This window comes from Carettochelys insculpta, chromosome 29, assembly GCF_033958435.1.
Source record: "Carettochelys insculpta isolate YL-2023 chromosome 29, ASM3395843v1, whole genome shotgun sequence".
Taxonomy (NCBI): domain Eukaryota; kingdom Metazoa; phylum Chordata; order Testudines; family Carettochelyidae; genus Carettochelys; species Carettochelys insculpta.
The window spans coordinates 13,676,415-13,690,326 of NC_134165.1; the positions used below are offsets into that span (position 1 = coordinate 13,676,415).

Genomic DNA, 13,912 nt, shown 5'->3' on the forward strand with positions numbered 1-13,912 from the left:
TTTTAAGGTGAAAAAAGATGTTTTTTTATTTAAACCAATGCCTACGAACGTAGCCTTTTCGCCCTCCTGAGCCCCGCCCCTCGGGCTGAAGCTCCGCCCCCCCACCTTGAATCTGCCCCTCCTGTTTTAGCCAAACCAGTGCAAAACTCTGTACGTTTGTGGGGAACGTGGGGCTCTGCAGGGCCAGGAGGGTGGTGACATCCCAGGGGAAAGCCCAAGGGGTTCCCCCTCCCCAGCAGGCTGTGAACCCCATCCCTTGTCCCCCACCCGGGGGGCCCAGCCAAAGCACCGTTCCCACTCTCCTGTCCTGGGTGAAGCAGTCTAGGGCACCTGCCCAACTCCCACCTGACTGCTGTGCCCCCATGGGGCCAGCAGCCCCCACCACTGGGGGAGGACGGGACAATAGAAGGATTTTGGTTCCTTGCCGTGGTTGAAACCCTGGTGGAGAGTTTGTCAGGCTCAAGGCCAATAAATTCCTGCCCCCAGCCCCCCCAGCCGGCAGGGTGGCACCTTCTTCCCCGCAGCCCAGCAGAGGGGGCCCCCCTTGGCTCAGAGTGTGGAGGACGTGAGGCACAGTCCCCCCCCCCAATGGGAAGGGCAGCATGGCCCCCGCCTGCTCTTCACTTCTGTGGCCAACACCCCTGGAGCGGTCTTGGAAAATGAGGAGCAGCTGCCCCTGCCAGCACCAGGCCAGCCGCTCCGAGTCCCTGCAGTCAGCTGGGGCTCTCTGCCCGGTGCAGCCCTGCCCCCAGTGCCTGGGCACCAGGCCAGGGAGCTGCGCCCGGGGTGACTCCGTCCTGGGCACGGCCGCGCCACCCCGGCTCTGCAGTCAGCGCCTTCTCCTCGACCGCAGGGCGGGAATTCCTCCAACCGGACCTGCAGCTGCCGGGCCAGAGCTGGTCTGGGCCCAGGGCCTGAGAGGCCGAGTGGGGCCCAGGGACCACGGCCAAGGGCCTACACCCAGACTGCTGCTTTCTCCACCATCGCCTTCTCCTGGGTGGAAACAGAGCCGTGAGCCCAGCCCCCACCACAGCCAGCCGGCCTGCAGGAACGGGCGGGGAGCCAACACAGTAGGATTCTCATGGCAGGTTAACAGCCCCCCTGGACCCCCGCGCTGCCCCCAGCCCATTGCACTCCAACTCCAGCTGTCGTCCTGCTGGGCAGCAGCCCTGGGAAAAGCTCAGGTCCCATTCCTGGCCCCAAAGCCGGCCTGGTTCCCCCAGCCTGGGGCTGGATCAGAGCCAGCGCCCCCTAGAGGGCCATGGAGCTATGCCCCCTTCCCCACCTCCTGGGCCCATCGGCCCCCAAGTGCCCTAGAGAGCCAGGACCCCCAGGGGAACCCCCAGGCCCACCCCTCACCGTGCACTGTGTGACGTCGGCCACTGCGTCCTGGACCGTCACAAACACCTGCTGCGGGGGGAGATGCTGCCCCAGGCCGCTGCTGCTCAGGGTCTCCAGGACCTCACCTGCAGCCAGGGAAGAGAAGCGGCTCAGCCCAGCCCAGTGGCCTGGCGCTGGGCTCCCCCGCGGGTGGGGAGGGAGGAGGGGACCCACCCTGAAGCTGCCACCCCTCACTCACCATTGCACGCTGCCAGGTTCATCCGGATGCCGGCCTGCTGGCACTCCGCACACATCTGCAAGGCAAGGAGAGGGCAGGCTGGCAGCTGGCAGAGCAGCCAGAGCCCCCCAGCCCTTGCTCCAGCTCTGCCCCAGTACCTGAATGAGCAGCCGGGCCCCAGCCGAGTCCACAAAGGCAATCCCACTGCAGTCAAGGATCGCGGCCCAGATCCTGCCAGCACCACCTGCCGGGGCAGAGGGGAGGGCATCAGGCAGCGACTACACCAGCTGCCCTGGCACGGGGCGGGGGGATCTGGTCCGGCCCCCATGGCCCCAGCCACATGGTCTCCCACCAGGTGCCAGCGAGACCCCCTCCCTGCAGGGCTGCAGCTGCAGCTGCACCCCCCTTACCCCCACCAACACCCCATTGTACCTGAGCTGGGGCGACCGGCTCCCCCATCGGGCCCAGCGCTGGGGCAAGACACGCGGCTTTCCTGAGGGACACGCCAGGCTGTTAGTGCCACATCCCTGTGCACCCAGCCCTCCACTGGGCCCTGCCAGGATCCACCCCCATCTGCCAGGGTCCCCCTGCCCCTCCACCAGGCCCAAGGCAGGTCCCCCCTCCTGGGGCAGGTGTGGCAGCCAGGGCTGGGTGTCTCCAGCCAGGCAGGTGGCTGGGTTCACTTGGACGGCCCCCCCTGGGAACGCAGCCCCTCAGCCAGGATCCTGGGGCCAGCTGGGCAAGGCCGAATGTATCCACCCCACCCCACTGACCTCCTGCCCACCCCAGTCCCCCAGCCCAGGACGGAGCCCCCAGATCTCCACTGCCTCCTACCACGGTGCAGATGCTTATCTGGGCTCCACCCTCCACCACCCGCAGCGCCTTCTCCTCCTGGCCGCCCCTCGGCCCGCTCAGCCCCAGCCGCCGGCTCAGCGCTGCCCGGAAGAGCCCCCGGTTGCCGTAGTAGAGGGGGGCGTGGTAGGCCAAGATCTTCACGCCGGGGATCTCCAGGCACTGGGGGGGGGGACAGAGCGCTGGCTGCAGCAGGGGGCTGGGCCCCAGGAGGCAGGCCCTGCCCTGCCCCACACTGGCGAGGGGGCTGTGGGTGGTGAGTTGCCCCAAAGAGGCTCAGAGATCAGCCCGGCCTCTCAGCACACAGAGACCACCCCCATAGGTGCCCTCAGGTGGAGCGCCCCCTTGTGCCCCCCCAGACCGGCTGCCTCTGTCCCGGACTGCCAGCCTATGCCTACCTTGCTGTGGCGTTGGACAGGCCGGTAGATTTCCGTGTTGGCTGCTCTGCCCAGTGCCACACACTCGGCCCTGCGGGAGAGGAAGGTGCCTTAGGTGGGAGGCCTCAGGCCAGGCTGGCACCAGTGCCAGCTGGAGGGAACAGGCCCCGGGCATGCAGCCGCGCCCACTGCTGTGCCCTTGGGGGGCTTGTGCCTGGAGCAGGAGGCGGGGGGCGGGGAGAGCTGCCCCACAGCCTGTGCCCGAGCCAGAGGCAGCTCCCTGGTTCTGCCGGTCCCCAGCAAGTGAGCTGGGCCCTGGCCCACCAGTACCTCTGAGTGCGGCAGATGATGGTCATCATGGAGAACACGACGCCGACGGCCAGGCCCACGTCCACGTTCAACACCACCACGGCCAGCCACGTGACCACCCAGACAGCCTGGAGGGAGAGCGGGGGGGGCGTGTCAGAGGAGAGCACCCTCCTAGCCCCCCCGCCAGGCTTACACACTCGCTGGTTACATACAAGAACCACTGGGGTCACCACAGGGGTCGATCTGCCCTGCTGAGCCCCTGGAGGCAGCGTGGCCTAGTGGGTACAGTGTGAGCGGGCACTTGGAGAGCTACGTTTGACTGTGAGCTCAGGGACCATCTCGTCCTGTGCAAGGGCAGTGCCTGGCACAACAGGGCATCCCCAGGTCACCCACACACCCCAGTGCCAATGCCCGAGGAGCACAGGGGCCCTGATCACGCAGAGGCTCCCTTAAAGCCATGTCCCAACTCCAGAGAGCTCCTGGGCCCCGGCCCTCCTCTCGGGCTGATTTCAGTGGAGCTGGGCCAGGGGGACACAGGCCCAGAAGAGCTCTGGGAGGGCTAAGCCAGCCTGGGGCCATGCCCGGAGAGATGCCCACCCCACGCCCGGGGGCAGGAGTACCCAGGATCTGCCCGGCTGCTTACAAAGTCAATCCGGCTGATCCGCCAGAGCTCGGGCAGGTCCCAGAACTGCAGGGCCATCTGGCGCAGGCTGGTGACGTTGATACAAGCCAGGACAGCCTGTGGGGAGAAGGTGTGTGAGCTCTGCCCATTCACAGGAGGCAGCCGGGGGTCCATGCACCCAGGGAGGGCAGCTCTTCAGAGTGATGCGGGGAGCTGTCCGTGGCAATGGGGCAGCCCCCAGTTTGGAAAGCCTGACCCAGCAGCCCCCGGCAGGGAAAAACCAGCCCATGAGGGAGGAGTGTGGGGGCGTGGGGCCTGGCACCCCCTGGGCAATGGGATGGGCACCAGATGAACGCCCGAGCCTCACCTTGGGCAGGTAATTGAAGAGGGGTCCCAGCCACATGAGGACCATGAGCACCACGGTGCCCGAGAAGAAGCCAGCAAACTGCAGAAGAGAAGAAGTGAGCGCCAGGGGATGACAGACCCATCTGGGGGATGGGGGGCGGACTCACCAGGAAGCCCTGGACCCCAGAGAAGCCCCTCCCACCCGTCAGCCTCCTCTGCCTCATGTCTGCGAGGCAAGAACGCCAACCGGGCCCCACCACTCGGGCCAGCCGGCTGCTGAGCTGAGACCTGGCAAACTCACTCCACACGCTGCCCGGAGGAGCGGGGGACCCCTCCACACACCCCTCCATGACCCCAGGGCTCAAGGCATATTGCTTCCCCTCCCCCGCCGCTTTCTGCAGCCCCCCCCCACCCCGTACCTGCGTGTGCCCCCCTGCGCTCTCCAGGATGTTGGTGGTCGCCAGGGTGGCTGAGCTTGGGAAGCAGGTAAACAGGGAGGAGAGCAGGTTGGAAATGCCGTGAGCCAGCAGCTCCTGCCGGGGCGGACAGAGACAGGCTGGGGCTTTGGGGCCTGCCAGGAGGGACCCCAGCTGTCCAGGGGCGGGGCAGCCACAGGGGCCTCCCAGCTGGAAGAGGAGGGGATGAGGCAGGTGGGACAGGGCCGCCTCCTGCCCCCAGCAGCCCGAGCCCGGCCCACCCACCTGGTTGGGGTCGATGGCGTAGCCGTGCTTCTCAGCGTAGATCATGGCCAGCGAGACGGAGACAGCATAAGCCACGAAGGTGACGGCCACCGTGTCCCCGAGCAGCTGGGGCAGCGAGTGCAGGTCTGGGAGCCGGGGCTGTGGGAACCTGGCAAGAGACGGGGACAGTCACCGGGCCGGAGCCGCGCTGGCTGGGGGGGCGCCCGGTGGTGCCAGGCCCTGGCGGCTCCTTACCCGGTGGGCAGGCGGCCGACGATCTGCACGTTGTAGCGCACGTCCAGTGAGGAGGCGAAGCAGACGCCCGTGGCCGCCAGCACCTGCGGGGAGCAGCGACTGGCGGGTGACATCGCCCGGACGGCGCCCGCCACCCCCAGCGCCCCCCTCCCGCCCCGCACGTACCACCACGATCTCACCCGGGATGGGCGTGCGCAGCTTGCTCCGCAGCTGGGCGTTCAGCTCCTTGATGGGCACCAGCAGCGCCAGGCACAGGGCAGAGATCAGCAGTTCAGCCACGTTGGTCAAGGGCAGCGCCTGGGCCACGGCCGCCAGCGTCTGGGGACGGCGCCAAGCGCTTCACTCGCGGGCGGGGGACAGAGGAGCCTGGGCTTCTCCCGCCCCCATTCCTCCCTTCCCCTCCACCCCACCCCCAAGCCACCCCCCAGCCCCTTCCCTCCTCCCCACCCTGACCCCCATACTCCCCCCAGACCCCTTCCCCTCACCCTGTCCCCCAACCCACCCCCAGCCCCTTCCCTCTTCCCCACTCTGCCCCCATCCCACCCCCTTCCCCTCACCCTGTCCCCCAACCCACACCCCGTCACCTTCCCCCCACCATGCCCCAACCCCCTTGCCTGCCCCAACCCACCCCATTCCCCCCCACCCTACCCCCGCCCTGCCCCAGCCCCCTCTCCTCCCCACCTCATTCCTCCTTCTTAGCCCCCTCTTTTTTTCCTCACCCCCTGCCCCTCTCTCATCCCCCCCCACCCCACCGCACCTTAAAGATGGCGAAGCAGCCGGTGCTGCGGGGGAGGGGCAGGCCCAGCAGGTTGGGCAGCTGGGAGACCAGGACGTGCAGGGCAGCCCCGTTGGTGAAGGCCTTGACGATGGGCTCGGAGAGGTAGGTGGCCAGGAAGCCCAGCCGGGCTGTGAACATCCCCAGCTGGAGGGGGAGAGGCCATCAGCCCTGCCTGGAACCTGCCTCCCCCACCGTCTCCCCTCCCACCCCTGGATCCCCGCCCGGCCCCCGCGGGCACTGACTCACCATGAGGAGCCCCACCAGGAAGGCCATGGCGGACGCCAGGCCAATGCGCTGCTGCTCTGCCCGTGCCAACGCCAGGCTGGTGGCGTTGGGCTCCAGGGGCACCAGCTGCTCCACCATGGAGCCGGTCATCAGGCTGACCACAGCGAAGGTGCCTGGTGAGGGCAGAGACAGCCCCTGAGCGCTGCCACCGCGGCCTGGCCCCCTGCTGCCCCCCAAGCACCCTCCCCTGGTGCCTGGCCGGGCTCCCTCTCCCCACGGGCCACCTGCAGGCCCATGACTCCTCCACAAGCCCCCCTGGAGCGCCCCGCCAGCCTCTGCCTCTCAAGGGCCCCCCACTGCCTTGTGCCCAGGGATTTCTGCCCCACCCCACACGCTGTGCCCCCCTCTGCGGAGGGCACCATATGGGGTGGGACCCTATTCTCCCTATGGCTGCCTATCCCAGCCCCCCTAACTACTGTGGGGGCAGGCTGCTGCCCCAGAGACACCCGGGCCACTTAGCCCTGCCACCCCCAGGAACCAGCCCCGCCCCCCACTTAGCCCCACCCCCCCCAGCAGCCCACTCACCCGTAGAGACGTGGCGCCCGGTGCCCAGCAGTGTGTAGAGGAGGACGGGGAAGAAGGAGGTGTAGAGCCCATAGACAGGGGCCACGGAGGCCAGGAGGGCAAAGGCCATGCCTGGGGGGGCCCAAGAGGGGCAGGAGATGAGCCGGGGCGCCCCTGACCACCACTGTCCCGCTGAGAGCTCGGGATGCTTCTACGCCCCCGCCCGGGGGGAAATACAGACTGAGATGGAGGGGGGCGGCAGCGCCCACCCCAGAGAACTCCTGGGGCAACCAAGCCAGCCCTCGCCCTTCTCCATGGCTTTGTTATTGGCACGCACGGGGAAACTGAGGCACGGAGGCGTGGCAACGGCAGAACCTGGGAACAGACCCCAGGAGTCTGCGTGACACCCCCCACCCCCATTGCTCCAACCAGTAGACCCCACTGCCCTTCCAGGGCTGAGTTAGAACCCTGGCACCCGAGCCCCCTGCTCTCACCACTACCCCCCGCTGCCCCAGGCTGCAACCCAGGAGCCCCGGCCCCAGCCCCCTGCTCTCACCACTACCCCCCGCTGCCCCAGGCTGCAACCCAGGAGCCCCGGCCCCAGCCCCCTGCTCTCACCACTACCCCGCGCTGCCGCTCACCCTGCGGGATGTGCACGACCCCCACGGTGAGCCCGGCCAGCGCGTCCCCCAGCAGCCAGCGCCCCGGGCGGTAGCGGGGCAGCCAGGCGCACACGGGCAGCCGGCGCCGCAGAAGCCGCAGGGCGGCGGCCCGGGAGCAGCGCCAGCCCCCGGCCACCCGCCGGCGCAGCGCCCCGGCCCGGCTGCCCCGCGGCTCGGCCGCCCCGTAGAGCTGCTGGAAGCGCTGCTCGGTCAAGGGCCGCTCCGGCACCCGGCAGCTCATGGTGGCGGCCCCGCCCGGCCCCGGGCGCAGCCTCTTATATGGGCCAGGCCCGCCCCCCGTGGGGCGCCCCGCCCCGCCCCACCCCTCCTACAGCCCCCCCGAGCTCCCATCAACCCCCCCAGACCCACAGCCCCCCCGAGCTCCCATCAACTCCCCCACCGACCCACAGCCCCCCCGAGCTCCCATCAACCCCCCCAGACCCACAGCCCCCCCAGACCCGCCGCCCCCCGGAGTCCCATCAACTCCCCCACCGACCCACAGCCCCTCCGAGCTCCCATCAACCCCCCCAGACCCACAGGCCCCCCAGACACGCAGCCCCGCAGAGTCCCATCAACTCCCCCACCGACCCACAGCCCCCCCGAGCTCCCATCAACCCCAGGCTTCCCATCAACCCCCCGGACCCACAGCGCCCTCCCCAGCTCCCATCAACCCCCCAGACTCACAGCCCCTCTGGGGCCTCCCATCAACCCCCCGGACCCACAGCGCTCCCCCCCCAGCTCCCATCAACCCCACCAGACCCACAGCCCCCCAGGGTCCCATCAACCCCCCCAGATCCACAGCCCCCCCAGGCTCCCATCAACCCCCCCTACCAACCCACAGCCTTCCAAGCTCCCATCTATCGCCCCCGACTGAGCCCCCCCAACCCACAACCCCCCAGGTCCCTTCTGCCCCCCCGCACCAATGCACAGCCCCTCCGCATCATCCCAGTCACACATGCAGGGTGTGGGGTGCAGAGGAGCTGAGCTGGGGTAGCTGGAGCCATGGTGCTGCGGGGGGCTGATCCTGTGTGATGCTCAGCACCCTCCTGCCAGCTCCCCGAATCAGGGCCCAGCACCTGGCAGAATGGGGCCCTTTGCATTCCTCACACCCCAAGGCAGAATAGGGGTGTGGGCAGAGCCCCAAAGCACCCAGACATGCCCCCTGCCCAGCCTGCGGCTGCACCCCGAGATCCAGTGTGGCAGGGGGAACCTGCTCCTGGCTGGAGGGCTCTGCTCCCTCCCATCCCTCTCCTCTGTGCAGCAGCCTGAGTCTCCCCTGACTCTGACCCCCCCATGGCATCTCTGTGCCCCCTCCCTGGGGACTGTTGCAGCTCAGCTGAGTGACCCCCCTCCCCTGGCAATGACCCGAGGACCCACGCGGTGGGGGGACCCTCAGCTGAATGGGGCCCAGAGGCCCAGCTTCCCTTGCCCCTTGTGGGGTTCTGCTGGCTGAACCCCGACATCTGCACCCAGCCCCCCTCAATCCCCAGCACCTCCCTGTCCCTAGCCACACGGCCCAGCCTTTGCCCTGGCAGCCCCAGGAACCTGGCCTTATAAACAGGATCTTCCCATTCAGCTGGCCACCCCGGCCAAAGCCGGCGCCCAGCCCGGCAGGGAGGAAACCGCAGGCCAAGGGTCCCCTTGGCCCAGCCCGGGCTGGCCCAGGAGCCGGCCTCACGCCTGGCCCGGCTAAGCCACACACAGGCTCTATCGATGGCCAGGCTGCGCCATGCCCATGGGGTACCCAGGGCCAGCAACGGCTGCCAGCCAGGAGCCCCTGCTCCCTAATGGCAGCTGTTTGGGGGAGCCGGCCCTGCTTACCCGCCCAGGCTCCGTCGGGGGCAACCCCCTCTGCCTGGGGAGGCCCCAGGTCTTCTACAGGCCTCCCCAGTGCCCCATCAGTCTGCGTGGCCCCACATGGACCCCCCAGCCCCAGCCTGTATCTCCCCACTCCCACCCGCAGCCTCTGCCCCCCAGCCAGGTGGCCCCATCCATCTGACCCCCGCGCTCAGATGGCAGAAGGCTCCCACGGCCCCAGAGCCCAGCCCCAGCCCCCTCCACTCCCATGCCCAGCTGGTGCCAGCTGTGCCTTTCATTGCACCGGGGCCCCTGCCCGGGTCTGCTCCCAGGCACTTTTAGTTGGTGGGAGGGGGAGTTAGCGCTGGGGGGCTGGGGGGCACGTTTAACCTTTTAGTTGCTGGAGGGGTCACAGCACAGCCTCTCCCGAGCGACGGCATTGCGTGCTGGCCGCAGCCAAGGGGAGTTAGGCGCTGCCGTACCCATGAGGCCCTGGGCTAAAGGCCTGGAGGGCAGAGAGTGCCTGTCCTTGCCCACCTCCCCTTACTGCCCCTTGCCCAGCCCCTCCCGCCAGGGCCTCCCCCCATCACGCTGGGAGAACCTTTCCCACCCCCCCAGTGGCAGCGCCTCACCTGGGGCAGCATGTGGCTGCCCAGAGCTGGGCTCTAAGCAAGGCAGGTGCAGGCCAGCAGCCCCCGGTGAAGAGCTCTGGGGCCACCAGCCCACTGCTGGAGGGCGACCGCGTGCAGCCATCGCACTGTGCCCTGGAACCGGGCCGGTGGGGCTCTGCCCCGTCCCTGCCCGCGGGCACGGCCCATCATGGGGCCAGGCTGTGGCCAGAGCCCTGGCAACACCGTCCTGGGGCTGTGCCCCCGGTGCCACTGGGCCTGCTCCGCCCTGCCCCAGCACAGCAGCCTGGTTGTCCACAGGGCCTGCCTGGCACAGCCCTGGCCCCCACGCGGCCTGGCACCGTCATGGAGTGGGGGATCCAGCCCTGCCCCCACCTGCAGGCAGACGTGACTCACTTGCAGGGGGGCAGGCGGGTTATGGAGCGACAGGGACCCAGCGCAAAACAGACCCATCAGCACAGGCACCAGAAGCCGTCGGTACCATCCATCTTGGGGAGAGGGGCCCAGAGGGGTCCCCGAGCCAGACCCTGGCCCCCCTTCTTCCCTCTCCAGCCGGCCTGGACTGCCCCACCCCCCAGCCCAGATCCCATTCAAACCAGCCCAGCCCCTCCTCTGCCTGTGTCCTGGTTGCCGGGGGGAAGCGAGGGGTCACCTGGTCGCCTTGGTGACAAATGGCCAAGGAGGCCCATTGGGTACCTGGGAGAAGTCATCCTCCCGGAACGCCCCTCACCCGCTAAGGCCACAGGCTGAGCCGAGGGAAACTGAGGCACCCGCGGCGGGTTGCTACAGCCCAGTGGCAAACACTGAACTGCCCCCCCCACTGCCCCCCCCGCCTGGCCTGGGACCCTTCGCGCTGCACCCCCACCCCACCCCCCGGCCAGGCGTGCGCTTGCAGCTGTCCCTATTCTTCAAAGCCTGGGTGGTGCAGCCAGGAGCTCGCAGCCTTCCCAATTCCTTCCATTGTTCGCCTGGCGTCTTATCGCGCCGGCTGGCTGCCGGGCCCGCTCGCTCGGCACGTCCTGTCAGCATTAATCCCACCTCGGGGAGCTGCGGCCGGCTCCCGCTCGGCCCCCCATTGTTGGCAGAGAGGGGACCGCCGGGATGGGTTCCTGTCTGTCCAGGAGCCGCAGAGGAACACGCTGGCCACAGGCCACTTGGCAGCCAGGCCTGGCCTGGCCTAGCAGGGTGATGGGCTGGGGCCGCCGGAGGTATCTTCACAACCCCCCCCAATGACGGCTATTGTCTGCCGGCAGGAAACCCGCCCAGCCCGGAGCCGGGCGCACGCGAATCCCCGGGGAGGCACACGCTGCTGTGCAGGGCGGGGTAGGGGCACCCAGGGCACAGTGAGAGCCCCGCTCCAAGAAGGGGGCAGGGCCTGGGGAAGTGAGCCCAGCGCTTGGGGAGTCCGGACGCCTGGGTTCGATTCCCTGCTGCGGGGAGTGGGACTAGTGGTTAGAGCAGGGCTCCGCCGCCAGGACCCCGGGGTTCTACTCAGGCTCTGGGAGGGGAGGAGAGTCTGGGGGTGAAAGCACCAGGCAGGTGCGCCTCCCATCTCCATCACTGACTGTAATGCGGAATGAGGTGGTGCTCTGTGCCTCGGTTTCCCCACCCTGCTGTGTGGCCGGCCACTGTGGCTTGGACCCCAAGTTTGGGTTCAGGGGCAGCGGGAAGACACAGAGCCCACCCCCCCCCCGAGAAGAGCTCTCCCGGCGGGTGCGTCATGCGTTCTGTACTCCCCAACGCTACGCCCCTCACTCCAGCTCCCAGCCCCCATATTGAGCTTCCTTCCCCCTCCACAGCTCAGCTGACTCTCAGACCCCCTGGCTGCACCTTTCCCCAGCTGCCAGCCCCTTCCTGCCCCACCGGCGCGACACGCACTCTGTCTCGCCTTGGCAGTGGGGGACACTGGCCCTGCACTGTTGACACTGCTAGCCGCAGCCTTGTGTCAAAGCCCCAGCAGCCGTTCGCACGGCTCAGTGGCTATTACAGATGTGCGACGCACCACAGGCCATTTGACCCTCAAAGACCCCCACCAGCCAGGGGCTGTAGGGAAGGCTGTGCAGAGAACCCTCCACTCCCAGCACTGGGGAGTATTTCCTGTACGGTGCCACCTCCTCCGCTGGCAGGGCGGGTACTCAGCCATATTATTGGTGTCCTACAGAGAGCCGGACCTGAGCTCAGGGGCCTGCCCAGACACAGCTGCAGCCCCCCAAGGAGCCTACAGTGGCAACGGACCATGGGTAGGAAAAGAAACTGAGGCACAGAGCCAGGAAGAGGGACTTGCCCAAGGTGAGACTAGAACCCAGGCTTTGGGGGAGCCCAACCCAGCACTACCCACTGGACAACACTGCTCCTCACCCTCTAGGATTCCAATGCTCCCTGCAGCTGCTCTTTGCACCAATCCCTGAAGGACTGACCCTTCTAGTGCAAATCCCGGGTCAGCCTGCTTTGCACTAGGACAGAGGCTCTCATAGGGAAATTGAGGAGTCCCCTGGGGAAAGGGGGGCTGCAGCTGCCACCTTAGTGAATCCTATCCCTGCCTATTCCACTGGCGGCCCGGAGACTCGGCCTCCAATGGGACCAGCTCGAGGGTCGGGGAGAGGGACACCCCAGTGGGAACGGACACCCGACCCTTCATGCCCGTGGCTCCTTCCCCACCAGGCTGAGGATGCTGGCCCACTTCGCAAGGCAGGCCGCTTGGTGAGTGCAGCAGAGCCTGGGCTGAACCGAATGAAGCTGAACCGCCCCTCCGGGGAGCCACTGGCCCATGCCGCCCCTGCCTCTTGTGCGACTCGTGCGTCACAAGAGCTCTTCACCATGGCCGGGAGAGCTGGCGAGTGGGTCCCAGCCAGCGAGCAGCAGCCGCACAGTTGGTGCTGGAAGGACGAAAGGTTCCTCTCCCCAGGGCTGGGCTGGGCCAGGCGGGCGGGGGGGGCGGGGGGGACAGACACAGCCTGAGCAAGAGCTGGCTGCCTGCTTCCAAGGGGGCTAAGGGGCTTTACCCAGAGAGGTGCTGAGGGGGCGGAAGGGGCTGGCTGAGGCAGGGAGGGGAGCTTGGGCTGCTCTCCCAGGTGAAGAAGATCTGCCCCCGTGCTATCCTGACCAGCCGCTATGGTGGCAGACGCTGGGGAGAAGGGGCCCTGGTGAGCACCGGTGACAAGTAGGTCGGGCTATGGGCAGCTCTGCCCTCTGCAGCTCTCTGGGATGTTGGCACCAGGCTCTCGCCAGCTGCTGGTTCCCCCCCACCACCACCACCAGCAGCTCAGGGGATCAGAGGAGCTTGAGAGAATCCCAGCATGCCCCAGGAGCAAGGGTGCTGCCCGGGAGCTTTTTACAAGTAGGGAAACTGAGGCATGGCAGGGGAGGGCCTCTCTCCAGAGCATACAGTGAGTCAGTGATGGAGCCCAGGAGGCCTGATTTCCAGGTGCTCTAACCACTACTCACCGCTCCCCTCCCTGAGCCAGCCACAGAGGGGTCCCTGCCCCAGCCTTCCGGAGCCCGCTCGCATCACAAGACAGACGAGAAGCCGGGGGTCCCCTGCTCTCCTCGGGCCTGTCTGACAAGGGGCTGTGATGGAGTGGGGGATACCTGTGTGTGTGTGTGTGTGTGGCTCACAGAGGGTGTGGGGCTCCTGCTGAGGGTAACCCTGACAACCAGGTAACATCTTTGTACTGCAGGCAAAGGAGGAGGTGGAGCCTGAGGGGTTTGAATTGGAACTGGGAGTTGAAAGCAGTTAGTCTGGGCTGAGGGAGAGAGAGACAAAGGAGGGGGCAAGGCCCCAGCTCTGGGGGCCCCTCGGGGCCTCCTCTCCCCAACATGAATTGGACTGGCTGTCTCTGCCTGCTGCACTAACTCCTCTGTATGATGCTGTGTCCTGTCGGCTAATAAACCCGCTGTTCTCCTGCTAAGTAAGAGACTCTCCTGCCTGCGGACAGGGTGCAAAGCTTGGGGAACCCCAGAACCCCATCACATTGGTGTCAGGAGTGGGATGTTCTGCACCCCGAGGATGGAGCATCCAGCAGTAAGTGACCGGGGCCCCGGAAGAAGTGGGGCCTGCGAGACCCAGGTGTACTGAAGGGCAGTGAGGTGCAGTTCCCCAAGGCGGAGAGGCCTGCGGCCGAACCCAAGCAACTGCGGTCGTGGTCCTCGAGAGGGGGTGTCACACCCGAGGAGGGGTTACTCCTGGGAATCTGTTGGAGTCGGTCCCAGAAGGTGGAGGGGCCGAGAGCCCAAACCCCAGGAACCAGTAACCCCTGAGG

The 13,912-nt window shown here is 67.7% G+C and overlaps 1 protein-coding gene across 3 annotated transcripts; it reads right to left on the reverse strand.

Annotated features, from left to right (window-relative positions):
- Positions 1-50: 50 nt before the first annotated feature.
- On the reverse strand, positions 51-7,464 carry LOC142003129 (solute carrier family 26 member 10-like). 3 transcript variants are annotated; one of them, XM_074979825.1, is made up of 18 exons: positions 7,207-7,464; positions 6,587-6,697; positions 6,023-6,174; positions 5,756-5,920; positions 5,164-5,316; positions 4,999-5,081; positions 4,765-4,912; positions 4,483-4,596; positions 4,086-4,163; positions 3,740-3,835; positions 3,118-3,224; positions 2,809-2,878; positions 2,393-2,572; positions 1,991-2,051; positions 1,717-1,802; positions 1,580-1,634; positions 1,360-1,466; positions 51-993 (listed from the first exon to the last, which is right to left on the reverse strand). In XM_074979825.1, the coding sequence occupies exons 2-18, from the start codon at positions 6,693-6,695 to the stop codon at positions 955-957; spliced, it is 1,803 nt and encodes a 600-aa protein (XP_074835926.1). In that variant the 5' UTR covers positions 6,696-6,697; positions 7,207-7,464; the 3' UTR covers positions 51-954. The 3 variants fall into 3 exon arrangements, 2 of the variants coding, with proteins under 2 accessions (XP_074835926.1, XP_074835924.1); XM_074979823.1 differs by lacking the exon at positions 2,393-2,572 and having other exon boundaries at positions 7,207-7,334; XR_012642791.1 differs by lacking the exon at positions 1,991-2,051 and having other exon boundaries at positions 961-993; positions 7,207-7,334.
- Between the last annotated feature and the right edge of the window lie 6,448 nt (positions 7,465-13,912).

Coding starts and splice junctions, on each gene's coding strand:
- LOC142003129 (XM_074979825.1), bottom strand. CDS start 6,695: ATGGCCTTTGCCCTCCTGGCCTCCGTGGCCCCTGTCTATGGGCTCTAC. Junction 2,052..2,392: donor AGATAAGCATCTGCACCGTG/GTAGGAGGCAGT, acceptor CGTGTCCCTCAG/GAAAGCCGCGTGTCTTGCCC. Junction 994..1,359: donor CCGACGTCACACAGTGCACG/GTGAGGGGTGGG, acceptor GTTTCCACCCAG/GAGAAGGCGATGGTGGAGAA.